Source organism: Anopheles gambiae, chromosome 3 (genome assembly GCF_943734735.2).
Source record: "Anopheles gambiae chromosome 3, idAnoGambNW_F1_1, whole genome shotgun sequence".
NCBI lineage: Eukaryota > Metazoa > Arthropoda > Insecta > Diptera > Culicidae > Anopheles > Anopheles gambiae.
Window position 1 is genome coordinate 32,058,859 of NC_064602.1, and position 23,226 is coordinate 32,082,084.

At 47.0% G+C, this 23,226-nt stretch overlaps 1 protein-coding gene across 2 annotated transcripts in view; it reads left to right on the top strand.

The window, feature by feature from the left end:
• The window catches only part of LOC1271308 (beta-1,4-glucuronyltransferase 1), an 88,076-nt gene that overhangs the window by 56,211 nt on the left and 8,639 nt on the right, over positions 1-23,226 (top strand). For both annotated transcript variants that reach the window (XM_061657944.1, XM_061657945.1), the window contains exons 3-4: positions 17,678-17,971; positions 22,277-23,074. In XM_061657944.1, the coding sequence (XP_061513928.1) occupies positions 22,763-23,074 (312 nt within the window). In that variant the 5' untranslated portion in view covers positions 17,678-17,971; positions 22,277-22,762. The remainder of the gene's footprint in view (positions 1-17,677; positions 17,972-22,276; positions 23,075-23,226) is intronic.

Consider the following 23,226-nt stretch of genomic DNA (forward strand, 5'->3'; position numbering starts at 1 on the left):
TATCGTGCGGGCGAACACTCGTGCCTAACTCTCCTGCAGCAAAAAAGGGGAGGTTATGTGCGAGGAACTGAAAATATAATGACGCCGCAAGAATTTCGTCTCGATGGTTTCTTGTGGCCTCGCAAAAACGGCCCGATGACGGGGGAATCATCTTCTTCGGTGGTTTGTGTGGTGGAGATATAGAAACTATACAGAGGGCGCTGCAAAAAAGGGTTGATTGGTGTGTGCCTATGTTACCCAGACAAAGATAGAGACCGGTTGGCGCAATAGAAGTAGGAAGCAAGGGACTTTGTTTGGGGGTTTTTGTGTGTCCGTGTCTTTGGGTGTAGTACAATATTTTCCCGTACTTTACACTCTGCACAAACGACCCAACGTGCTCCGAAATTCCGAGCGACGCTAGTACTTAGATATTAAGCTTAATGCATCTGTGTGTGTGAGGGAAACCGCTCATACAACTTTAAGTGCTTGCCGAGTGCAAAATTTAATAAAGCAATGGACGACAATTGTTGGGAAATGCTTCCAGCCACTACCAAACCGGCTGCCACTGCCAACTCGCCCGCCCCCCGTGGAACGTTCTTGAGCTTGTGGATTAATGTCCACTCGAATGTCATTTTCGAGATGTTCTCACTCAATGGTGATGGTTGTCCTCATGTTTCGCATCACATGCTGGAGTGAAGGTCTGCCATTTCTGCCCAAATTATGTCAAGGGCTCTCGTTGTCCACTTACTACTGACACTTTTGTGTGTGTGTGTGTGTCAGTGTTTGTGTAGCGTGTTGGAGGAGGAGTAGGAGCAGGTCAAGTAACAAGATGTGCTGTTTTTTTTTTTTGTATTTTCCTACGAAACAATTCCTCCTCCTCCTCCGGACTGACAGTTCTAGAGGAGCGATGGGTTCATCGTTTACTTCTTAGTTGCGGTTAAAGGCAATTAATAATGCCCATTACTGTGTGCTGACACCGGTCTGAGCACGAGAGAGAAGAGTGCATAAACACTGAAAGGCATGTTTGGGTAACGGTAAAAGTGTGATGAATTCTTTACACCGCTTTGATGGATGGCCACAGTACTCTGTATGCGTTGTTTTTACTCCGCTCCTCTCGCGCTGGTATGCTTCTTCCCTTCGCACATGTGACAGGTCGATGACGACGACCTCGATCTTGGGGATGTGTGAGAGTTCTCAGTTCCCTCCGAAGCGTAACAATCAGTTCAAGAACATCTCTTTGTAATGGGATATGTTCTTTTTTGTGCAGCAAGTTGGAGCGAGTGAACTGATTAAGCTTAAAGCCGTTCAGATATGCTCTCCTCGGGATAATGCGCTCCCTGACAACATGAGCAAGCGACTTTTTGGCAAATTAAAATGCTTTTTCTTCAAAGAGCCGTTCAAAAGCTAAGCAAAACCGCGTGTAGCTTCTTCCTTCAATGCGATGTGTATGTGTGTGTGTCTGTGTTTGATTTGATGAGATTAATAGCATCCCACACAAAAGGGACGACCCAGTTGGGATCCTAGGGACGCATGGCGGGCGGGATCTACAGTAGCGAGGAGAAAGTAAGGCGCAAAGGGAAAGCCCGCTCCAAATTAACCATTGTTGTTCGCCGTTTGATTTTCTTGCGCTGATAATCGGCCATCCTAACCTAACAATAATGATGATGATGACGATGGTGCGGCCGCCCAGTACCCGAACGGCGGTTCCGTTATATGCTGGTTGAGTGTTTAGCCTTTATTTTGTGTGGTGGTTTGTCTAAAAGCAGTAGCCAACCTGGTGCTAGCATTCCGACACACATTGACGTTCGCACAAAAAAAAGGAAAAGAAAATCGAATCTTCTGCCGCGGGTTGTTGTCGTGAAGGAGAGGAGGGGACTGACCGACCCGACTGACCGAGTTTGTAACGAGCGGTAGAAAATTGCTTACCCCAAAAATGCAATGTTTGCGTTGTGCGATGCTTACATCAATAAGATTGAGTTCGCCAAACTAAAATAAGAACACAGCACCCCCAAACGACAGCATGTCGCCGGTTGAGCTTTTGGGCAGAAGCAGCAGCAGCAAAAACAAGAAGCTTTGTGCGCGGGAAGATTTGGGCGGTACGTTGCGTGACGAACCATCATTACCCGCCGGTGGCAGCACGGTTGATTGGCACGAAAGCAACCGCAGAAAGCGGATTGACCAACTTCCAGCCAAAAGCTGGCAAGCAAAATGGTGATTACAACTTACGAAGTTTCAATCATTGCTTTCCACCACGGCCGGTTAAGAATGTTTAGACTCGCAGGCAGGCAGTATGTTGTCATAGTTGTGGAAACTAGCAATCGGTGGGTCAACACAGCGGATCGATTTCGTCGCCTTTTTGGTTGTCCTCGGTTTAACCTTGATCGGTTTGATCGGGCACACGTGGGATTAGTCACTGAGTTGCAGCTTTCATGTGCACACCCGAATGCCTGATTGAGCCTTCCCAGGAGATCACGCTATCGCGCGTGCCAGCCCTCGTTGGAGCTGGTGCAGGAATGCTGCGAACATTATTGCCACGGAACGATAATAACAGACCGGTCGGGTCGTACCTGTGCCTGCTTAGCGTGTTCTAAACAGCGACGAAATTGTCCCGCGGGACCAATCGGCAACACCCGGACCCTGTCGCCAGCGGCGGCGGCGGCAGGCGATCGGCTCGCGTGCCCAACTTCATTTGCGTCAGCCGGTGACTACCGCCTGTACCGGTACCCCGGTACCCTGTACAGTAATGTCAATTGATTGATGGCCGCTTTCCGCGATCAAGCGTCGGCCGATTGGTTGCCTTTGTTGGTAGCGTAATTGTCTCCATTTCTGTGGCGCTCCCGTTGCAGTACTTTGTGCTGCTACTTAGCAAGCCTTGGTGCAATGGACAAGCGTAATCACAACGCCGAAAGGATGACGCGCTTTCACTGTAAAAGCGATCGATGCCAGAGAGCGTGTGCTTAATGTGCTCATCCTATCGGGAGTAGCACAGGTACAGCACTGTGCCATGATGGGTAATTTCGGTTACAATGTACCGACCCGGACACCCGGGGACGGGGTGGTCGATTAGAATAATTGGGCACATCCATTACCGGTTCAACAATGGGACCACGGTTTTCATTTTAAATGCAGTTCCGCTGCCAACTCACGTCACTAACCGTTCTGCTGCTCAGCTGACAGTTTTGCTATAAATGGGACCGGCTAGCGATAATTTGAGACCGTAATAAGGCGGTTTTGTTGTGCACAGTGCATACATTCAGGGGTTTTGTACGATTTTTTATGAGATTTTTGAAATGATGGTATTTTATGTTACAAAAATAGATTTCTAATACGCTTTTATATTGACACTAACACATTGTAAAAGTCTAGCTATGGGGCCCTTTCCGTTGTAAGTTCGTAGGCTGAAATTTCAGCCTGTCAGCTGTTTGCGTTGTATAGCAGTTTTCGAGCAGCTATCTAAGTGTGTATAATATACAGGTGGGCTTATCCCAAGGTGTATGAATTTTGAAGGCTGATTTTTATCGCTTCTGCTTCTGGATAAAGATTTTAAGAGTGTATTGAGTATTCGTCAAGTCTCAAGAATGCTTGTTTGAAGAATGCCCATTCTGTTAAAAAGTGATATTCAAATTTGGTTATAAAAACCGTGCTATGAGACCACCTGGACTACATACACTTTGATTCTAGATTCCACCACGTCATTTCTTTAATGCACCTTGGGGTAAATGTAAACAACACCGTGTTTTCGAACAGGTACTCGAATCTAATTCTAGCTTTGAGGCTAGAAAAATCTAGACTGAAAATTGCAGGCTAGTTTTTTGTGTGGTTTTGTATGGAGTTTACATGATTTCCGCCTCCAACTATCAAACTCGATACAAAAAACTGACTAGAATCGTGAAGGCCCCTTATACTAGACACTAGACAACGCCAAATGAAACCTTAATAAGACAATACTGTAGTGTAGATTGCGTACATTCAGGGGTTTTCTATAGTTTTTACGAGAGCTTTGTAATAAAGGAAATTTCTGTCTCAAAATAGCTTGTCCCTTGTAGAACAGTCAATATTCCAACGCTTCTGTTGTATGGACTGCCCACTGGGTAGCATTTTCAAGCAAAATCAAACATCCAATCCATCCAGTATCCACTGGCCACACTCGCGCGAAGGCGAAAGTGGATCTAGAGGCGATTGTACTGTGGCGTTGGAATTATTAATGAGTTCTTTTGAAATGTCGCTAGTTGGCGTTCTGTTTGCACTGGCAGTTGGAACACTTCCCACCATGCATTCGGCCGCCACCGGCGTTGTGTGTTTGTGTGTGTGTGTTTTTGATCGATTTTTGGTAGCTTTGAAGCTAAAAAAAAGTAAAAAAAAAAACAAGCGTTGGTAAAACTTCTGGGACGCATGCATTTGACATGTGTTTGCGTTTACTGTTGAAAATGCCACTCGCTTCCTGTTCACCTTGGCCTTTCACAAGCGGCACGCAGCGTCTGCACAGAGCAGTGACAACATCAAACGCTTTTTCATCCAACTTCATAATGATGGGTTTCTTATTTAATCTGCCAATCTGTTTTTTTTTGTCCTGCTCCCTTGTTGCTCGTATGTTTGCTTTGCCGCTGCAGAAACTTAGAGCCTCGGTTTTGGTTTATTTGGTGCCATCGAACCAAAAAAAAACCCTCTTTTTTGTTTCTCATGTGAGCACCAATTAAAGCGCCCGGCCTTCAGGATGGCGCTCCATACCGAAGTCGCCGCGAAGGTCGGCGCTAAGCATCGTTAGCGTTAATCTTCCGATGGCAGAGGTCCCTGACACACGGGGTCGTGTTAGCCGATCGTTTAGTGACGATTTACGGCACACAAGCGTACCTGACATCCTGTCCCAAGGGGGAGTCACAGCCGCGACCTATCGACAAGGGATGAGTTAAAGCCAACGGACACAACCGGTGGTGTGCGTTGCAATCTTAATTCGCTGTGTACACATTTATATCACCGCCGTGCGTCTGGGGCACCAGACCTCGGGTGGAAAAATATATAGCCGAACACGATTGGATCGACGGATGGTGGATAAAATCTGCCCTAGTAATTAATATCTCCGCTCTGCGCTGGTCGTTCGGCAGTTGGTGTAATAAATCCTACCATCGAGCAGTGTCCGATGAGCTGCGGAGAAGCTCTTGTGGAGACACTCCCTCTCCCCATAGCCCTCAAGCTTCGTTTTACCAATATCCGGCTGGTGCGAAGGAATCGAAGGCTAGCAAAAGAAGCGCGAGGGACCCTTCTTCCGTCGCGTTTGTTTTTCGCTGTCCAGCTCGCGGATGTTGAAGTCATCGTCCTCGGAAGGCAACGGAGCAAAGCAACGCCTGGCTAAGTTTGATCGTACATCCCCGTCCCTTCCAGCGAAGTGGTGGAAAGAATTACTGGCAAGGATGCTATATACGATCGAAGGGGATATTGCTTTCTGTAACATTTTTCCTGCATTCCTCAAGTGCTATCGATTTCACCTGCTGCTGTCCCGGATGCTCATTGAGAAAGAGAGCACACACACACACGCAGCTTGATTACAAATCAACTTAACCCGCGCGTGTGTTGTGATTGCTGGGGAGGAGACACAGGATCTGCAAGAAGGCGCTGGAAGGAAACGGAATGTTTTTAATTCTTTGCCGCTGCTATTAATAGCCGTGCAATCTCCGTGTGTCTTCCTTCACCGAGGGCCAATTATAGACGGTGTTGGGGCACATGGGGCAGCGAACCTAGGCGAAACACTATCCCGCCGAGTTTCTGGGGCGTGCTCCTCCCTCTCCACGCGGTGTGTGGACGTTGTGTAAGAATGTGTGGTAAAATTAATTACCAACGGACAGTTTTATGGCGACTGGACGACGATGACGACAGCGCAAGACAGTGGATGCAGCTAGTCGTGGTACAGCAGTTTGATTTTGTGCGTACTGCGGGGATGTTCCGTTTTGCTTCCAGCACAAGGGATTGCCCGAGAAGATGCGACCTGGGGAAGCGGCATCCTCCGAGCAGGATCATTGGTAACGGGGTAAATTTCATGATAAATTGAAGCTCTGGCTTGTGCTGGATGTTGCTGGCTGCACAAGAAGCAGCACGCGGACATACAAAAACCACAAACAGAGCAATGATAAATCCTGAAGAGGAAGAAAAGGAAGCTGTGTACTTCGCGAATCGATCCTTCATTTTATGCTTGTGCGGTGTTTTGCCCATTCCGCATCATTTGCCTGATGCCTGATCTTATCTGGCCCGTTTTCCATGCCCTCCCCGAGACAGTTCCAGCGGTGTTTGTGTTGTGTGCTTATAAGGTGACTTAAACCTCATTTATAACGCGGTTTAATTAGTGTCAGGTTCTGGGCGAGACGTGGGCAGCGTTTTGTTCCCGTTTTGCGACTCAAAATCCATTAAGCTTTGAAGCGTATTTTTAGACCCTGCCCATATGTGTGTTCGTTTGTAGCTGAAAAGCTGTGGTTGGGCGTTTTCCGCCACAGTGGGTAGATGTTGCTAGAGATTGAAGATCATATTCGCTTATGCTGGTTTTATGTACAGGGCTTAGGCTTCTATTGGCGCTTGGATGATGATGAAACGTGAACAGCACACTCTCGGCGTGGGTTTTGCGCTCGGCCGTAACGACGCTCTGCTGGTGGAAAATGAACGGGCAAAACCAAGAAAAAAAAAACGAACTCCATGGGAAGTAAAGAAAACGGGAACCAGCATGGACACACAAAGATAGCGATTGGACACATGGTTAGACACATGCCTACTGCTGCTGGTGGTTACTGCTACTGCTAATTACAACCAGGCGTAAATTGATACTGCCCAGCATTAATCAGCCGGCTATTAGTCGCCCTAAGTATGGGTGAAGAAATGTTTCATTACGAAGATTGCAAGCGAAAGAATGCACCAACCGCAAATAAAATCGGTTCCGCTCCGCGGCCGTCCCCATGTGGGCCTTTTTTCCTACGCGCTGCACCTTTTCTCCATTGTTGCTTCCACGACGACGACGTGTGTGTGAGGTGGCGGCGGGACGTTGGAGGGCGGTTTGCTGACACATTCAATTTACTACATGCAGAATAATTATGTTTTAGCGTCAGGTAGTAAACGAGATGCTTTGACATGGACAGGACAATGACGACCGAGTTCTGGACGGGCTTTTCTCAGGCATCAAACCGTTTGCGATAGGTGATGTTGATCTGAAGCTTTGTTGCAAGGAATGTTAATGCTATGGTTGGCCGATGAAACTGCAGCTTTTTTTTAAATTTAAGATTACGGTTTCAATTACATCTTACCTTCAATAGGTTATGATTTGTCTATTTTTTAAATTAGTATTTCAATGTTTTAAGACTTGATTATTACTTCGAGTTTTTTTTTAAGAATAATTTTAAGGTTATTTAAAAAAACCCTTTTCCAACCCTTTTAGAAGATTATTTTTAACAGCAAACGGACATTGGCAAACACTCAACTCTTCCCAGAATGGGAACCTTTTTCCCAGAAAAAAGACGTTTTTCTTGCTGTATTAGCAAAGAAGGAATGCCTGAAGTAAATATTAGCACACAAAGATTGACGAAATGAACGATCCAAATCAAACACAACCCCCTTTGGCGCGACGTGATGTTTCGTTAGTTTCTCACCAGGGTCTCAAAAATCGCACAACGCTGTGAAGCGCTGTAAGCTCTGGGCGGCGGTAGGGCAACATTTCGCAACATCGCAACCGCGAAGAAGGAACGTTGACGCTGTTGCGCGCAGTTTGCTAATGGAGTGGAGTATCGGGATGGGGGACCCCATTCCCCCCAGGTACTCCCGTGGCTCGCTAATTAAGATGTAAGCTTATCGATGGGCACGGGTTGTTGTTTCCCAGCAGCGGCGGATGGGTCGTGTGGTTTTTTTTGTTCAACAGGTTCTCCCTTCTTTGCTCAAATCGAATTTTTATGTAGCTTGAACCTCGAGATGCTTCTTCGGGTCCTTTCCGGTCTGTTGTAGTCAGGGTTAAGGTCGCAACGTCCAGGGGAACCTGTGCGGGGAGCCTTCGTTAAACGCACGTTTCGATCGTTCACTCATCAATCAGGCCTCGTCGCCGATAAATGTGTGACCATCGATGGGTAGTGTGTGGATGCGTTAAGACGACGTTAGATTTTGTGAAACCTGTGCTCAGTAAAACAAAGATGCAAATGAACATCAAAACGTAGAAAACGAACCCATGTGATCATGAGCTCATCTTGCGCTGTGCGGCTTCTTTAGAGTGCGTTGGGAGTATCGAAAACCTTTGACCAGTTTGTCGGGCGCTGCATGGGAAAAAGCTTGCGCCAGACAATTGCACATTTTGTGCTTCCTGTTCGTTATTATTCAGTCGCTAATTTTTTTTTTTACTTCTGTATGCTATTTTACCTGTGGAGGGAAATTGTGTGCTCAGGTAGGCTCCAACATGTCTTTTGTGGCGATTTTTTCGGTTTCGGTTTCCTCTAATAAGTGGGTGAAGAAACGCATAAAATATAAGTGTGTAATTAATCTTCATTCCATCCGGAGGATGCAGCCAATGCTGCTCGTTTCAATCTCCTCTCAAAAAGCCGTGAAGGGCGTCTATTTAAAAATGGTCAATTTTTGGAACTCCAAGACACCTTTGTCTTTTGAACTCCAAACTTTGCTCCTCACGCACTGGAGCAAAAAAGCAACTCTCCAACGCAGTACCAAACGCTGACCTTTCGAGGACGCCCTACCGCGAAGGTTCGTAATTAAGCTCACTAATAAGGCAAACATAAAAAAAAAATCAATCCGCCCCAAGTCATCCAATTGGGCGTTCAAAGGAGTTCGGTTCGCCTAACGGATCAATAGAGCCACAGGTATGAGAAATTATCTGTCAGAAGTCAGAACACAACCGTGGCTCATAAATATTATCCTCGTCCTGGTGGGTTGATTTGGTTTCCCTTACCTTGTCTGTCTAGTTCTTTAGTGAAATTGATGAACCTGGGCAACGTTTTTTTTCCTTTGCCACCCAGGGCCCTAAGGCCTCCAGACACACCGCCATCATCTTCGGAAGTAAGCGCGATGATGATTGATTGCAACCGAGAAGCCGCGGCTCTCTCTCATCCGGTGGTGAGCGTTTGGTCGTGAGCGGGATTAATGGTGCAGGAAAGCGAAATCGAAGAAGGATTATTGAATCGAGATTTACCTTCTTGAGCGCTGTGGTTACACACAAAAAGCAAGAACCGTTGAGCATGATAAGGGTTGTGGTAGCTTCTGCCCTTTTGCTTAACGCGAACAGGAACTCGCTTGCAGGCTGATGGATCGTTGTAGTCATCGCGGACAGAAACTAATGAGCCAATCGGACGCCACGCGCGGGTCATTAATTTCTGTCACTAGAGCTGACACACGTGACTGCTCCGCAGGGAAGGTAAAACTTGTGAAAAGTAATTAAATATCCTATAAAATGCGTCTATATGTCTGCGTTTACAATCACCCTTAGAATCTTCCCCAGCGACGAGTTTGTACAAGTGCAATTTACATACGATGCGGTTCCTTCCAATGGGATGGAATTCTACCCGGGAAGAAGGGATACGATGGTCTGCTAAGCCGTCGCACCGTCGGCAGTACGGGCTTTTGAATTAGTCTGACCCAGGGCAGGGACTTCGGACTTTGAATTACTGTCCCACCGGGACCAACCGTAGGAGAAACCACGGGTGTGATCCACGCGCTGCAGCGTTGGAAGGATTTTCGCCTCTCATAGTCCATAATTCCTGGGATTATCGGCGAACCTGAACCCCCGAAGCAGTCCCAGTAAGAGGGGGATTTTTGAATGCTTTTAGAATGCAATTTTCGATCCGATCAACTGGGAGCATGGACACACCGACGCACACGCGGCCATGTGCCCATTTTCACATAATACAAGCGTAATTAAGGATCAAACTCGAGCGGTGGGCCCCTCATCCCAGCACAAGCGAAGGAATGACACTAAATGCGCACTGAACGTAATGGTCCTGTCGGGTTCGCTGGTTCTGGCCTCCGTGCCAGACAGTGTCATACGGTTTTGCACTGTGCAGTGTTGTTGTTTGCACAGTATGTGTGTGTGTGGCGTAAGCATAACGATAGAGAAGGGTCAAAATTTGCGCGACAGAGGGCTTTTATGTGTAATTTACGAAGAGCAATTGCACACTTCCGTCTGTTCGGTTTTCGATCTGCGTGTACGGCGGGTAAACATTACCGTTCCCAGTCGTCCTGTGCGGGCAAAAAAGGGGGAACCACCGTGGTGGACCTGTGATGTGGATGGTGATATTTTAAGCCCATTTTCATCCATTTCATCCATCCATTCCCGGGCCTGCACCGAATGGAACCTGCCCGATAGAAACCCGGGAGCGGCAAATTGAAGAGGATGAGATTTTAATTTAAATATTTGCAACCCCGTGATTCTGAGGGCTGAGAAAGCAGCGCAAACACGTAGTAGCAGCATGGGCATTAAAATGTCTGCCAACAAACACACACACACTCAGGCCGGGACCGAACATTCGGAGGACGATGGTAGGGCGCGTCGATACCAGCCGGTACCAACGAATTGAAATTAAAGTACGAGGCGCGTACGCTTATGTGTGCATATTAAAGTGCCGTTTTGCAGCTGCATGCTGGTCGTCTGGGTCGGGTTGATCACGGCTCTTGTGCTGTTGGGGGATGATGATGCTGTGTGTGTTTTTGCCGACTGGCGAGCTGGTTAAACACGACTCCGCTCTTTGTGGAAGTTTTTCCCTCACGTTTTGATGGATGTGTGTGTGGCGGGAAATGTTCCCAAAACCAACTCCCCCCAAGGAGCTGCTGCGCTGCCGTTTATGTGCAGTCTGTGTATGCGAATAATTTATCCCAAACATGGTCCGCCGTCCCACCAAACACAATGGCGGCGGGGTGGGTTGCTGGTCTGGCCGTGGTGATGTTTGCCGTGTGTTAAATAGTGGCAGTTTATATCGCGTGCCATACGAGACCGTTGCCTATGAATGTTTAATTTTAATGGTGTCTGAATGGTTGGGGAGAATTTATTGCTGCGGGGCTAATTAAAACAAGCATCACAGGAACATGGCTGTGTCCCGGTGTGAGGCCCAGTGCCGGTTTCCGGTAATACAAGCTGATAAGAAATTGGAATCGATTGTGATTGAACTTATCAGCAATTGATGGATTGCTGTAATCGGGTGACGCAAGACGTGTTTTGATTGGTTCAATTGATTTTATCTTAAAAATGGGATGTGAGAGTGTTAATTGAGTTGATTGCATTTTTCTGGAGCAGAATGAACAGCTTGTGTCGAGAATGATAACTGAAACTGGTGCCGTGACCAGGATTCGCAACAGAAAATTGGGATTACGATACTAACTATTCTACTCAATTAGGTGCCATGACTAGGATACTTTCTTTAATATAACATAATCATGTACCTTGTGTTGTAAGGTTTGAACGAAGAATGATAATTTGTTTTACAAAAAGTATTATTTTACTTTTTTGAAACAAAAAATGCTTTTCAATACTGGTGGTGTGACCAGAATTCATAATAACAAATAGAACGCTGGAAACCTGTAGAATAATAACTGTTGTATTTATTTAAATTCGTACCTATCACTCCTATGACACAAATCACTGAACAGAATGTGGTGCCATGACTAGGATTCATGGTTTTTAAAGCGCAATGAAAATTCCTTACAAATATTTTGAGTAACGTGAAGTTTTTATTTAAAAAAACATATTGAATCTTACTGTTTCAGTTTACTGAAAATTGCTTTTCCAATACTGGTGCCGTGACTAGGATGCTTATTAAAAAAGACAAATTATGGAACTACTATTACAGTCACAAATGCATTGTAATTGACAAATTGAATTTATATTGCTCGATTACTATTCAACGCGAAGGCGCCTGCGGTGCCGTCCCCTGCTTTCATACGAAATTACGACTAAAAGGGGCTGGTCAATTTTAATCACAATGTTCCGCGTTTGATCCATCGAGCAATAGCATCGACGCAGCAGCAGCAGCAGTAGACTTACAATAAATTCCCATCTTTGTATGTTGAGTAGTAGTACTGCTGGCGGACTGACCGATCCCTAAAACAAATCCCGAGCATGCATGGGCCACCACTTCTCTCGCGTCCGTCCCGTGACGACGATGCACCCGTTTGCCCGTGTTGGCCCCCGCGCACCGAATCGAATCGAAGAAAAGCATGCAATCGATGAAAATTACCATACAAATGAACATAAGTTGTTGTCCGAGCTTGGGTCCGAGCATCTCCCAGCACCCCACTATGCACGCGTCGAGCGAGTGATCGCGTACTCCGTCGTTCAGTAGGCAGCTCCGGGCCCGGAACTAAAGTAATTCGAGAATAAAAGCCTAAACAAATTGCTCCCAGTTTTCCACGGTTGCAGCCTCCGGTTGCTTGTCACGGGGAAGGCGGTTTTCTAGGCATGTGAGTGGAGACTACACGGGACGATCGCGATTTCACAGGGTGCGCAATTTCCATAATTCTCTCTATCGCTAATGGGAGACCCTGGTTCGGGTTGCGGTCAGTTTGTGTAATGCGATCAGTAACGCTAAGGAACTAAAGGGAAAGATCAACCAAAAAGGAACAAGAAGACACCCTTGGGCTTGGTGTAGCGCACAGAAATAATCTTGCAAGTAGAGGAGGGATGCATTTTATGACGTGATCTTGATCGTATGTTACGCCTGATCATGTTGTTGCATGCGCGTGATAGTGAACCTCTCCTACATGTACAAGCCAGCGTGTCCTTCGCACGGGGGTTCGTACAAGGTCGTTTTTTAAACTCTTCCAACAAAACAGATTACGCGGCATGCGTGTGTTGTGTGTGTGTGTGGTGTAATGTAATCCCTTCCCAATCGAGTTCTGTGTCACGGGGGAGGAGAGTGCACGGAGACCGTCCAAGGGTCTCTTATACATCCCTTGCTGCCTCTGTTGTTCGTGTGTTATCTCCGATGGTAGATCTGATGGAAAGTTGACCGAAGGTCGTCACTCGCGCAAAGGACGAAACCGCAACGCCCGGTCCCCAGCCAATTCGCCCCCACATCGTGCGCTCGTTCGTTCGGGGGCGTTGGGTGCGAAAACCCCCCCTCTAAACACTGTGGAGAGGGCAAGGAATGGTAATCGAATTAGCGTTATGGAATTTCCTGACACCGACATGACGAGTCTAGGCGGGGATAGATTGTACACCGCAAGTGGGCTGGGCCCTGTGTGTTATGCCCCGTGTTCCCTCCCGAGCAAACAGAAACTTCGATACGCAACTTCCACCCTTACAAGGGGGACCGGATGGACGGAAGTCGGTGGGTGTATTTGGGTAAGAGTATATGTGGGCTGTGCGCTGGTGTTTCCATGCTTCCTGTCTGAAGGATCGAGAGCGAAAGTAGCAAAAACACACTATTTGTCGGCCCCATTTCTCCTTGTTGCGCTGGAGAAGGTCCGGACACAATCGGCAAGTTACTGTTCCGGAAGGTGGGGCTGGAGTTGTTTGAGTAGTGTAGGAGTAGTGTTTTTTTTTGGGAGGGGAAGTTGGTCACACGTACCTAGAGAGAGGTCACCGACAGCGCGAATGATTTACATAATTAATTATTGATTTAATATTAACCGTCGCCGTGTTAAACGCTCGTTGAACTGGCACGCGTGTGTGCTGGGGATACATTGTGTTGGGTTTGGGTTCGTTTTGTTCTTTTTTGTTGTGCTGGTCTTTTGAAAGAAATGAGTTCATCCAGGGATGAGCAACATATGCAGGCTGAGTTAATCATAAATTGGGAATTCATCAATATAACGCTCAATCAGTTTGAATCCATTCTGCCATACTAGCCATAACCTGAAGAAATTATTAGAGTTTTGTTTATGTATTGTGTTGTCTCAACGATTAAAAAGATGCACGGTTTAGTACAACAATAAAGGCAATTTAGAAAAATTACCTTCATTGATAGATTTATTAATCTATTTTGGAATTAAATTTCCTGTCGTTTGAGGCATCAAACTTCCCAATTTTCTCAATTTCTGAAAAAATATACCCAATATTCACGATTTTGTTTTTAAGTTACCTCTATTCGTAATTGTCTTATTTATCTTTATTGTATACCTCAACTCCAGTCGTCAACTCCAGTGGTACAGTCGTTAACTCGTACGACTTAACACTGGATATGGATCTAGAGACCCCCTCAACTCCATGATTAGGGTGTTTAACGAAGTTCGTCATTTGTTTGATTTTGGAGCCTCAGTGCAATCCTTTAAAAACTGCCTTAGAAACGAACTATTAAGTTGATATTTCTACTTATTTTAAACTAATATTAGACTTAAGAACATTCACACGGATCACTATTATCCATTGAACGAGAAATAAACAATTAAACAATCAATTAAACAATCAATTAACAACATGCCCGTCATGGGTTTAAACCCCAAAAGGACTGTGTCGCCATACGTGTAGGACTGACTATCCTGCTATGGGGGGGTGGGGGGGGGGGGGGGGTAATCCATAAGTCACTGAAAGTCAAGCTCCACTAGTAGTAAAGTAGTATACTTCAACTAGTCAGCAAGTTATATCTGCCTGAAATGATGTGGGCTGTTGTAAGTTCTTGCCAACAGTAATGTTTGAGTTGACATAGTATATCTGATTTTGATAAATTGCCCAACGCGGTCCCATGATACAGTCGTCAACTAGACCGACTCAATAACATGCCCGTCATGGGTTCAAGCCTAGAAAAGACCGTCCCCCCGTAGCAAGGATTTGACTATCCGGCTGCGTGGTAATGCGTTAAGTATCGAAAGCCTGCATAGGCCGGCATGTCCGCGTAGGACGTTACGCCAAATAGAAGAAGAAGAAGAAGAAGAAGACATTGTCGTATAGATTTAAGATCCTCTTTTCCATGAATTACGTTAAGTTAAATTACATTTTTCATTGAACAAAACTTATTCAAAACATTCTTTAATTGAAAATCCCTGGCTTCCACCTCTACTTCATATTTGCATTTCATCATCCAGAAGCGTGTACAGAAGACGCCACATGGAAATAGTACAACGTAAAGTGCGCCATAACATCAACCCATCTTTGCACACACACACACTCTCTCCATCTGTTTCACTCGCTGTTTCGCACACGCACTTTCGTGTGAATTTTCTCGCCTGACACGCCAGAAAACGCAGCACCCCACACACGCACGCAAATGCAAAATGGCATCCCGCCAAGTTTTAACGACAACCGTGTTCCCCGCAGCCAGGGAGGGGGGGGGGCATGCATGCAACCTGTCCAAAGCGCAACGGTTACATTTTATGCATTGTGACACGCGCCATAGAGGAGAGCCCAAAAGTCCTTTCCGACGCGACGTCGGTACCTGGGAAGATATCGTGCGTAACTTGTTGGCTGGCCGTCCGCCGGTTGGCATCCGTACATTTCCGGTTTTCCGGGCTTCGAAAGGGATGCATAAAGTAGTGTACTTTATTGAGGAGCACTGCACTACTGCGTAGGTTGGAGAGGGGGGATAAAATCGTTGATTTAATTTCCTGTTTTAATTTCACATGGGCCCGTCCTGTTGATTGCGTGGCGCACCACATGGGAATTGGCCATCTGTGTTTGGTTTTACAACATTTTTGTTTGTCTGTTGCACTTTCCGGACGTCCGTCTTTAAGATCAGTGAATGCCGTGAAGCGATCGGAAACGAATTGAACCTATCACAGTGTAGTTCACTTTCATTCCGCTTTTTTCCCCGCTTGTCCCGTCACTGTTACTCCAGCCTTACTCCCGCACCCGTACAAAACAGGTAATGCAAAAAGGGAAACCGGTCCAAAGGGTTGGCATAGGCGGGTTTTGGCATGCGCGAGTCCCCGTTAAGCAGCATATTAATGAGCCGCGAACTTATTTATAGCGTCCACTCCGTCGACTCTTTTGCACCCCGAGCCTTTGATTGAAAGCGGCATGGTGTATGCCTGCTCTTGTGTTCGTGTGGGATAAAAGAATCCAAGCAGCGAAAGAAAAAGGGGGACTCTCAGGGGGTGTGTGTGTGTTTTTTTGTTCACCCCTGTACATAGAAAAGGGCGCAAACGGTACCGTGAGTTGTTTGCTTGCGTAAAACAGGTTGCACACTTGGCGTCTTTGTCTGGCTGCGCGTGATCGTCGATTGCCACGATTCCATCTCGATTGGTGCACACTATTATCTATTTAATTAACTTTTGCAAGACACCTCCACGCACTATTGGTGCAAATTGGCGAAAAAGGATAAGAGAAATAGCAGGACTTTTCCCTTTTTGCCTCGCCGTGAGTTGCGTTAATTGTCTCCGGTGCCTCAACCGGCTTGTTCCAGGAGTGTTGGACGTGTTAATTGGTTTTACTGCCTGGTGTGTGTGTGTTACCTTACCCAGGTTACATCATAACCCGCAACGGCACGAGTATCGATTAATCTTTCTTACAATCGGGAAAGGGCGAAGCAACAACAAAAAGCAACATGAGAAATAATAAGATTCATTAAAAGGGAACAGAAGCTGGTAGAGAAAACACAAACACACTTATGTACGTGCTTGCAAGTCATTAAGATTAATGCATTTCTATTACAATCACCTTTGGTAAGCGTTCAGCCAATCCATCAAGCGCATCGTTTTTGACACGCTTTGACGCTCATTTTTCTCTTCTCCCAAAAACGAAGAGGGAGAGGGTGCACTTTACGCTCGTTTTGGCGCGCTGCATGGCACGGGATTTATGAATTATAATTAATCCACTATCGGTGCCGTAGAGTAAACTCTACACCACCGCGTTGCTGGTTTTTTCCGCCTTTTCCACGACGCAACGCGCCTGTCACGTGCTGTCACATTAGCGCTGAAAGGGTTTTATGCATCTTCCCGGCACTACCTCTGGCCCTTTTGCCCCATTTATCATTTAATTGAGTTAATTTATCGCTGTTACCGCGTCTCTGTGTGTGTTTGTGTGTGTTTGCAGTCCTCCTTATCCCCCTATTAGGAGCCGTAGCAGCCCATCTCCCATCGATGAAATCAAATTTTCCCATTATTTCCGCGCGCCCACGTGGTTGGTGGCGCACCACGACGCGCTTTTGTGTCGGGCAAATCAAATTGAGCAGCGCTAAAGCCTGTTTGTGTGTGTGTGTGTGCGTTGTAGTCACCAGGTGTGTGTGTGTCGGTTAATTAAACGTTCAATTATGCAAAGAGATTGCCACTTCCGCTGCTGCGTACGGCTCCAACATCCAACAAATTTCGCTCCACCGATAAGCGGAGAGGCTTCAATTACGCGAATCGATGCATAAACACACACACCCACTCGTACCCGTAGAGGAAGAGTGTGCTATTATCAAATTTTACCCATTTAGCGAATTGGCTGGTTTGATGGTTTTATTAGCCGTGTCTTTTTGTTTCCCCGATCGTTATGAATGCAAAATCATCCAGGGTCTAGGGAAATGAAAAATGAGCTAATCATTTCCTTCCTTTTCTTTTAGCGCTTTCATTGGCTCTACCGCATTGGAAGAGCATTATAACAAAGAGAGAGAGAGTGTGTGTTATAAAATATGCACATGCCAAACCAACCAGAAACCAACCGGAAACGAGTTCATTTGTGTGTGCAGAGAGACATTGGATAGAACAATCAAACGGTTTATCTCATTTCCATTCCCTTCTGCTGCTGCTGCTGCTGCTGCTGTCATTGAAACATTCTTTCTAATATCCTTTCCATGTTTGGTCTCTTTCTCTTCCCTCGTTTTTCCAACAGGATACTGATATCCCCATTCTTATTGTGGCCGGGCGCATCGAGCGGATAAGCCCTTCGTATCAGCTGCAGACGACAAATGGATTGTAATTGCTGTCAACGCCATCATTGCCTGCCTCATCATCCGCACCACGGTGGACCAGCACCTTATCGCCAGCAGCAGCAGCAGCAGTTGCAGCGGGAGTAAAGCACCCGAACCTTGTGCTGGAACTGATGTGCCCCCGTGGGGCCCACGGCGGTACCGAATGCATCATCAACAGCGGATGCATTAGAAGGAAGGAGCAAAAACTAGCGCGGGTAAGCATTGCAAACATTACCAAGTTTTGATTTGGTCGTCTGGTAGTGGTAGACGCAGGGGGGGGGGGGGGGAGTTGGTTTATTTATTGAACGATCTCCTCGCTCAGTGCTTCTTCCTCAACAATCCGCGAATTGTTCCGACCCATCGTCGGTCGGTACGGGGCCAAAAGCCATATTGTCGAACGCTTCTTGCAAAAGCAAACATTCAATCAGTCAGTGCCGTGCCGAGAGTGCCGCACAAATAGATGTGCATTATGTGCCTTCGGCTCCTTCCGCCCCCCTCATTCGTACCAACTCGTCAGCGTGAGTAATGATGAGGTAGATAATGCCGGATCTGCTCATCGGAACCTAATGATCGAATGGCCGGTCGCGCGACAAACGGGCGCTCAATCATCAAAGAACACAAATGTTGATGCGAAGAAGGACCGCCGTTTGGCAAAACCGCTCCAGCACACTTGACATTGATTGGATACCGCTAGGAATTTTGCAGCGAGAGAGAGAGAGAAGGAGACAGAACCCAGATGAGTTGAAGTACCGCCGAAGCTCGTGCATATATTTGCACAAACTGCATCAAAACGGTTGAAGCGCACGGTGTGTTGTGCGATTGGGCGATTCGCGGGGGTTATTGACTCGGTAAAGATTAGCGTAATGCGTAGCTCAATTGGTATAGAACGGACGGTCCAGGCATCGATATGGGGAATGGGTGTTATTGATGTTGATTGTTAAGAGTTTAACGCGATAGGGGCAGCTAATATGCATAATACGATGACGATTATAAAGTAAACAAAGTGGTAAATGAGTCCTCTGCACTTAAAACTTAACGCTAGAAGAGTATATTAAGTAGAAAAAGGCACGGCAGAGACCATTACTGCACGTTTTGGGGTGGTTATTAGTTGATTAAAAAGGTGAATATGGCGTTAAATGGTGGTGAAAGGAGCATTTTGTTGAGCAGTTTGCATAACTTTAGGCGCCGCTGTCCATTTCCGCACGGTAACAGCCGTATCACCAAACGCCTGTAGTTATGCTATCGTTTCCAACAAAATCCACCCGGAATTCTTGCTTACCGTTTTATGTGTGTGTGTTTGTTCAGGCTTTAAGAGACGCCTGGGATACGTGTTAAGCCCAAGAAGTCAATCCTTAAATCTCTCACCGGAACCGAACCGAACCCAAAGATGGAATGTCCATCATGCATCTTGAAACCCCCCCCCCCCCTCCGCTCCCGACGATTGATGTGTGTCGGAAGCAAACGCCGCAAAAGAAAGATGGAAGAAACATGATGATGCCTTTCGCCTCGGTTGCTGCCGTCAATGGACACCCTGGCGGGCGGTAACTTTTTGATCCCTTTTCCCTTCGGGACCGCGCTGGGGTCATTGAGTTTTGGAGCTGGGTTTGTTTTGGACAGATGTCACGGACACGAGCAGCACGAAAATGGTAGAAGAAAATTTCTTCCGAAGGAATCCCCAGTGGAATGGTGAATGATGCATGAAAACCCTCCCGGGGAAAATGAGGAAAGTGTGATTAATTGGAAAGGTTTCTGTGCAAACATGTCGTCCGTTGGCGAGCCGTCGATGATGAATCGAACTTTTTGGGTGACCTAAAATATCTACACACAAGTAGAAAGTATGACAAGATCCATGTTCCATTTCCAGAGGCAAATGCATGTCCTAAAGCAGAACGAACACAGATCACGCTACTACGTGGTGAGCCCTGATTAAAGCTTAGCGTTAGGGTCTTGTAACTTCTCTCGCCGCAAGCAACAACACACCTGTTGGATAAGATTCCTTTCTCATTTTGGGGCGGATTCGCAAAAAGTTGGCATAAATCCACTCTGCCCCCCTCAGTGAGAAAGGTTGCTTTCGACGAGCGTTAAGTGGAGTAGCTTTTGGCACATCATAAAACCGCAAACGTGCACATCCTACTAAACAACGGTCGTCGTCGTCATCGTCTTCCAGTCGATACGCTAACACATGTGTGCCGTCAATCCCGAAGCGGGGCACACTGTATCGTGCTGGTCGTGTGGCACTGGCTAGGGCTAGTAATTCATTGACCCTGACCATGGGTCGCGAGGGATCTGTTGCCCCTTTCCCCCATTTATTAACGCGAACGGTGAGAGCGCGGTGGGAAATTTATGACGCCAAAAGTTTGCACACCGACTGGCATTTACACGGAATTACGCTTTGAATACGGTAACACAGAATTAGAGACTTACGGGTTGCCTCGATTCCCCCTGATGGTTTGTAACATCGACAGCAATTCATCATTCTCGCGTCTAGTGCATCTCACGATTGCACGTGTGAAACTGTCTATCTTGAAGTCTACATGCTCCCATTCATAAGTGGCGCCACCATCTGCATGAAAATAGCGACAGACGACAGGCGGAATTAAGAATGCACCTCGCCTTGTTAGATGCAGCATATCGTTGCACTAGCGAACCTGCTCACACCCCGCGACACCCCGACGACCCAATTCGAAGCGCGCGCACATCATTATGCAACTGCAGTAGTAGTGCAAGAGTTGCACGGCGTGTGATGATTCCCAGGTTGAGACAAGCACGCGCTTTGATGGCGCCCGAAGTTAAGCCGCACCCCGGGGAGGAGGTGTTGAGGGAAGTCTGTGTTCTAGCGCGCTAGAATTTAAATGTTATTTAATTCGTCATCGTCTCGAGCGTTCTTTGCTGCAGTTTTCCCATGATTATGCGTACCGATGGACGCAACTTGCTCTTCGCGCGAGGGATAAGGCAAAGTTTTCCACCCCTCCAAGAAACTAAGCTAAACGTCGGTTTGCTGCTCTGTACTTTGAAGCGAACTTCCGTTTTTCTACGGTTTCTTCGCTACTGTGCCGGTTCCGGTGTGGAAGTAAAAACCGCGGGAAGCTGTGTCGTACTCGCGCTCCCCAGGTACGATGACTTGTGGAGCAGTAGAAGCAGAAAGCGGGCATAATTCTTGGCCTTTTGGGTCCAGCTTTTCCAGTCCTGAGGGTGGTGGAGGGCCAGCCAAGCGTTGAGAGAAGTAACTGCGCATTCGTTGGACGCAATGGCAAACTGGATGGAAGCCCGGAAAGTCACGTCCGGGCAGTGTCGAAAGCCGTTTAATTGGTATTTTCTTCGGAATTTTCGCACATTAGACGGTGTGAAGAGCGGTAGAGCAGCCAGCAGCCCCAGTGTTACGCCTCAAAGCGTCGGGATAAACGATCATAATTTCAACATCATTAGCCACCACCACGCCAATGGTGCGGAGAGGAAATTGGCTGCAGAAATTGAGTGCTGCTGCGGGTTGAGTGCTAATGTGTAATACGCAGTGCAGGTCTTGCAGATTTTGCAGAGCCGTTGAGCAAACTTACTCGATGTCTGATTGGAATGTGTTCAGTTCCAACAAAAAATACACACTGGAAAGAACCTCTCATTCTATCAAAAACACATCCTCCTAAGCCTTGGAGATTAAACCCCATTTAGCACCAAGCCTTTTCATATGATGTCAGTTTTACAATCCCACCAGCAGCAGCGCGCATACGTTTGTGGTGTTGTTTTATGGGGCCTTGTAGTTTTCTGCCCTCTCATTTAGATATTTTGTTGCAACCGCAACCTTCAACCTTAACCTCGACGATAGCCCCCTTTCGCTATGATCTTCCAAAGAGATGAAGATGACATCAACCTCACCAAGCGGTGATTATGTTTTGTACACCAATCCTGTGGCTACGACTTAGGGCAACGGAAGCAGCAAAGTTCTGAGGTCTGAGTCATTGGTGTTTCTCGCAAGGCTCCACAACTCATCCACGTAGCAGGTAGTGGCTACAACAAAAAAGAAGGCTCCGAATGGTCAACGTGTCAGAAAAGGTTTAGCGATCGCGGCGAAGATCACGCGATCGCTGTCTAGAGATGGGAACACATTGGAGCAATGTTCTGTACCTCCAGCTCAGCTACGTGCTGACATCACTCGCAGTGAATTTGAATCCGTCCGGAGAACAATCAGACCCTTGGAGAACCTCTCACACACAATTGTGCATTGGAGTTGGCAAATGCTGTGCCGGCCAACCGATCCAAACGATCGATGTCGAATGTTGAATGGATGATGAATCAATTGCGCGATTCTGACGCGCGTGCATTTGGAGTGGGTCACAGCCGGATTTGTGGGAAGGGTCGGTTAGTAGAGTGGAAGAAGAGGGCTTCGAGTATTTACAATAACAATAATAATCGTGTTCCCTTCATTTCATCTGACGCAGTACTGCGTCACACCGTCGCGTTTTATGCCTTTCGATACTGATTTCCCATGTATTTCTCTTCTTTTTTTCTTTCTTCTTACTTTGTAGACTCATCGGTGTGGATGCTGGAATACTGCGTCGCCTGGTCGTACTGTGGATTACAGAAACTGGCACGGGATATTAAAAACGATGACATACATTCGCCGAGACGTTGTCGAGAACTTGGAGCTTTGTGTGATTTATTGTGCTTTCAAGTCATCGGGATTTAAGTGTCAGATGTTGTTGCTGCTTGGAAGACGCAGAGGACACAACTAGAGCTTGATCAATCTGCTATCAACCTATCATACTCTCAACAAATTTTGGAGATTACTCAATCTCTCACCGCACACACCCCAAACGACGAACCCTGCCAGATCCGTTGGACCAACTAGAGCCTACCCAAGCAACAGGAGAGTTCATTAAGAGCACTCCCCGCTGCAACTAGCATACTAGCGCATACCATACCACTTTTTACGCCAACCCCTTACCCTTCAGTGTGCACCGCCAGTAGTGCGCAAAACCGGCCCCAAGCTGAAGCTCCCGAACGTTATCAGAATGCGTCGCAACTGGCTTCTGCGCTGCAGCATCCTGATCAACGTGGCGGTGGTGCTGTACATCGCCAGCCATCTGCTGATCGGGAGCGGCAACTTTGCCCTCGGCCCGTCCTACATCATATCGGATGAGGTGCTGAAGCAGCAGCAGCAGCCGGCTGCAGCCGCCGAACAGTACAAACAGTATCTGCCGCCCGCCCAGCAGCGGTTGCTCGAGGCGGAGCAGCAACTGTACGAGGTGCAGCAGCAGCAGCAGGCGCAACAATCAGTCCAGCAAGGACACAGCACTTTAGTGTTAAAAATTCAAGAAAATGGGGTAAGAAAAACAGAGCTATTGACGTAAGGTGTCCATGCTTTCAGCACACGTTGCCCTCGGAACGAGGCACATTAGCAAGCGGCCTAATGAAGTTTAATGTCACAAACCATACACACACATACACATATCCGTTCGTCTGAAATTGCTCACTC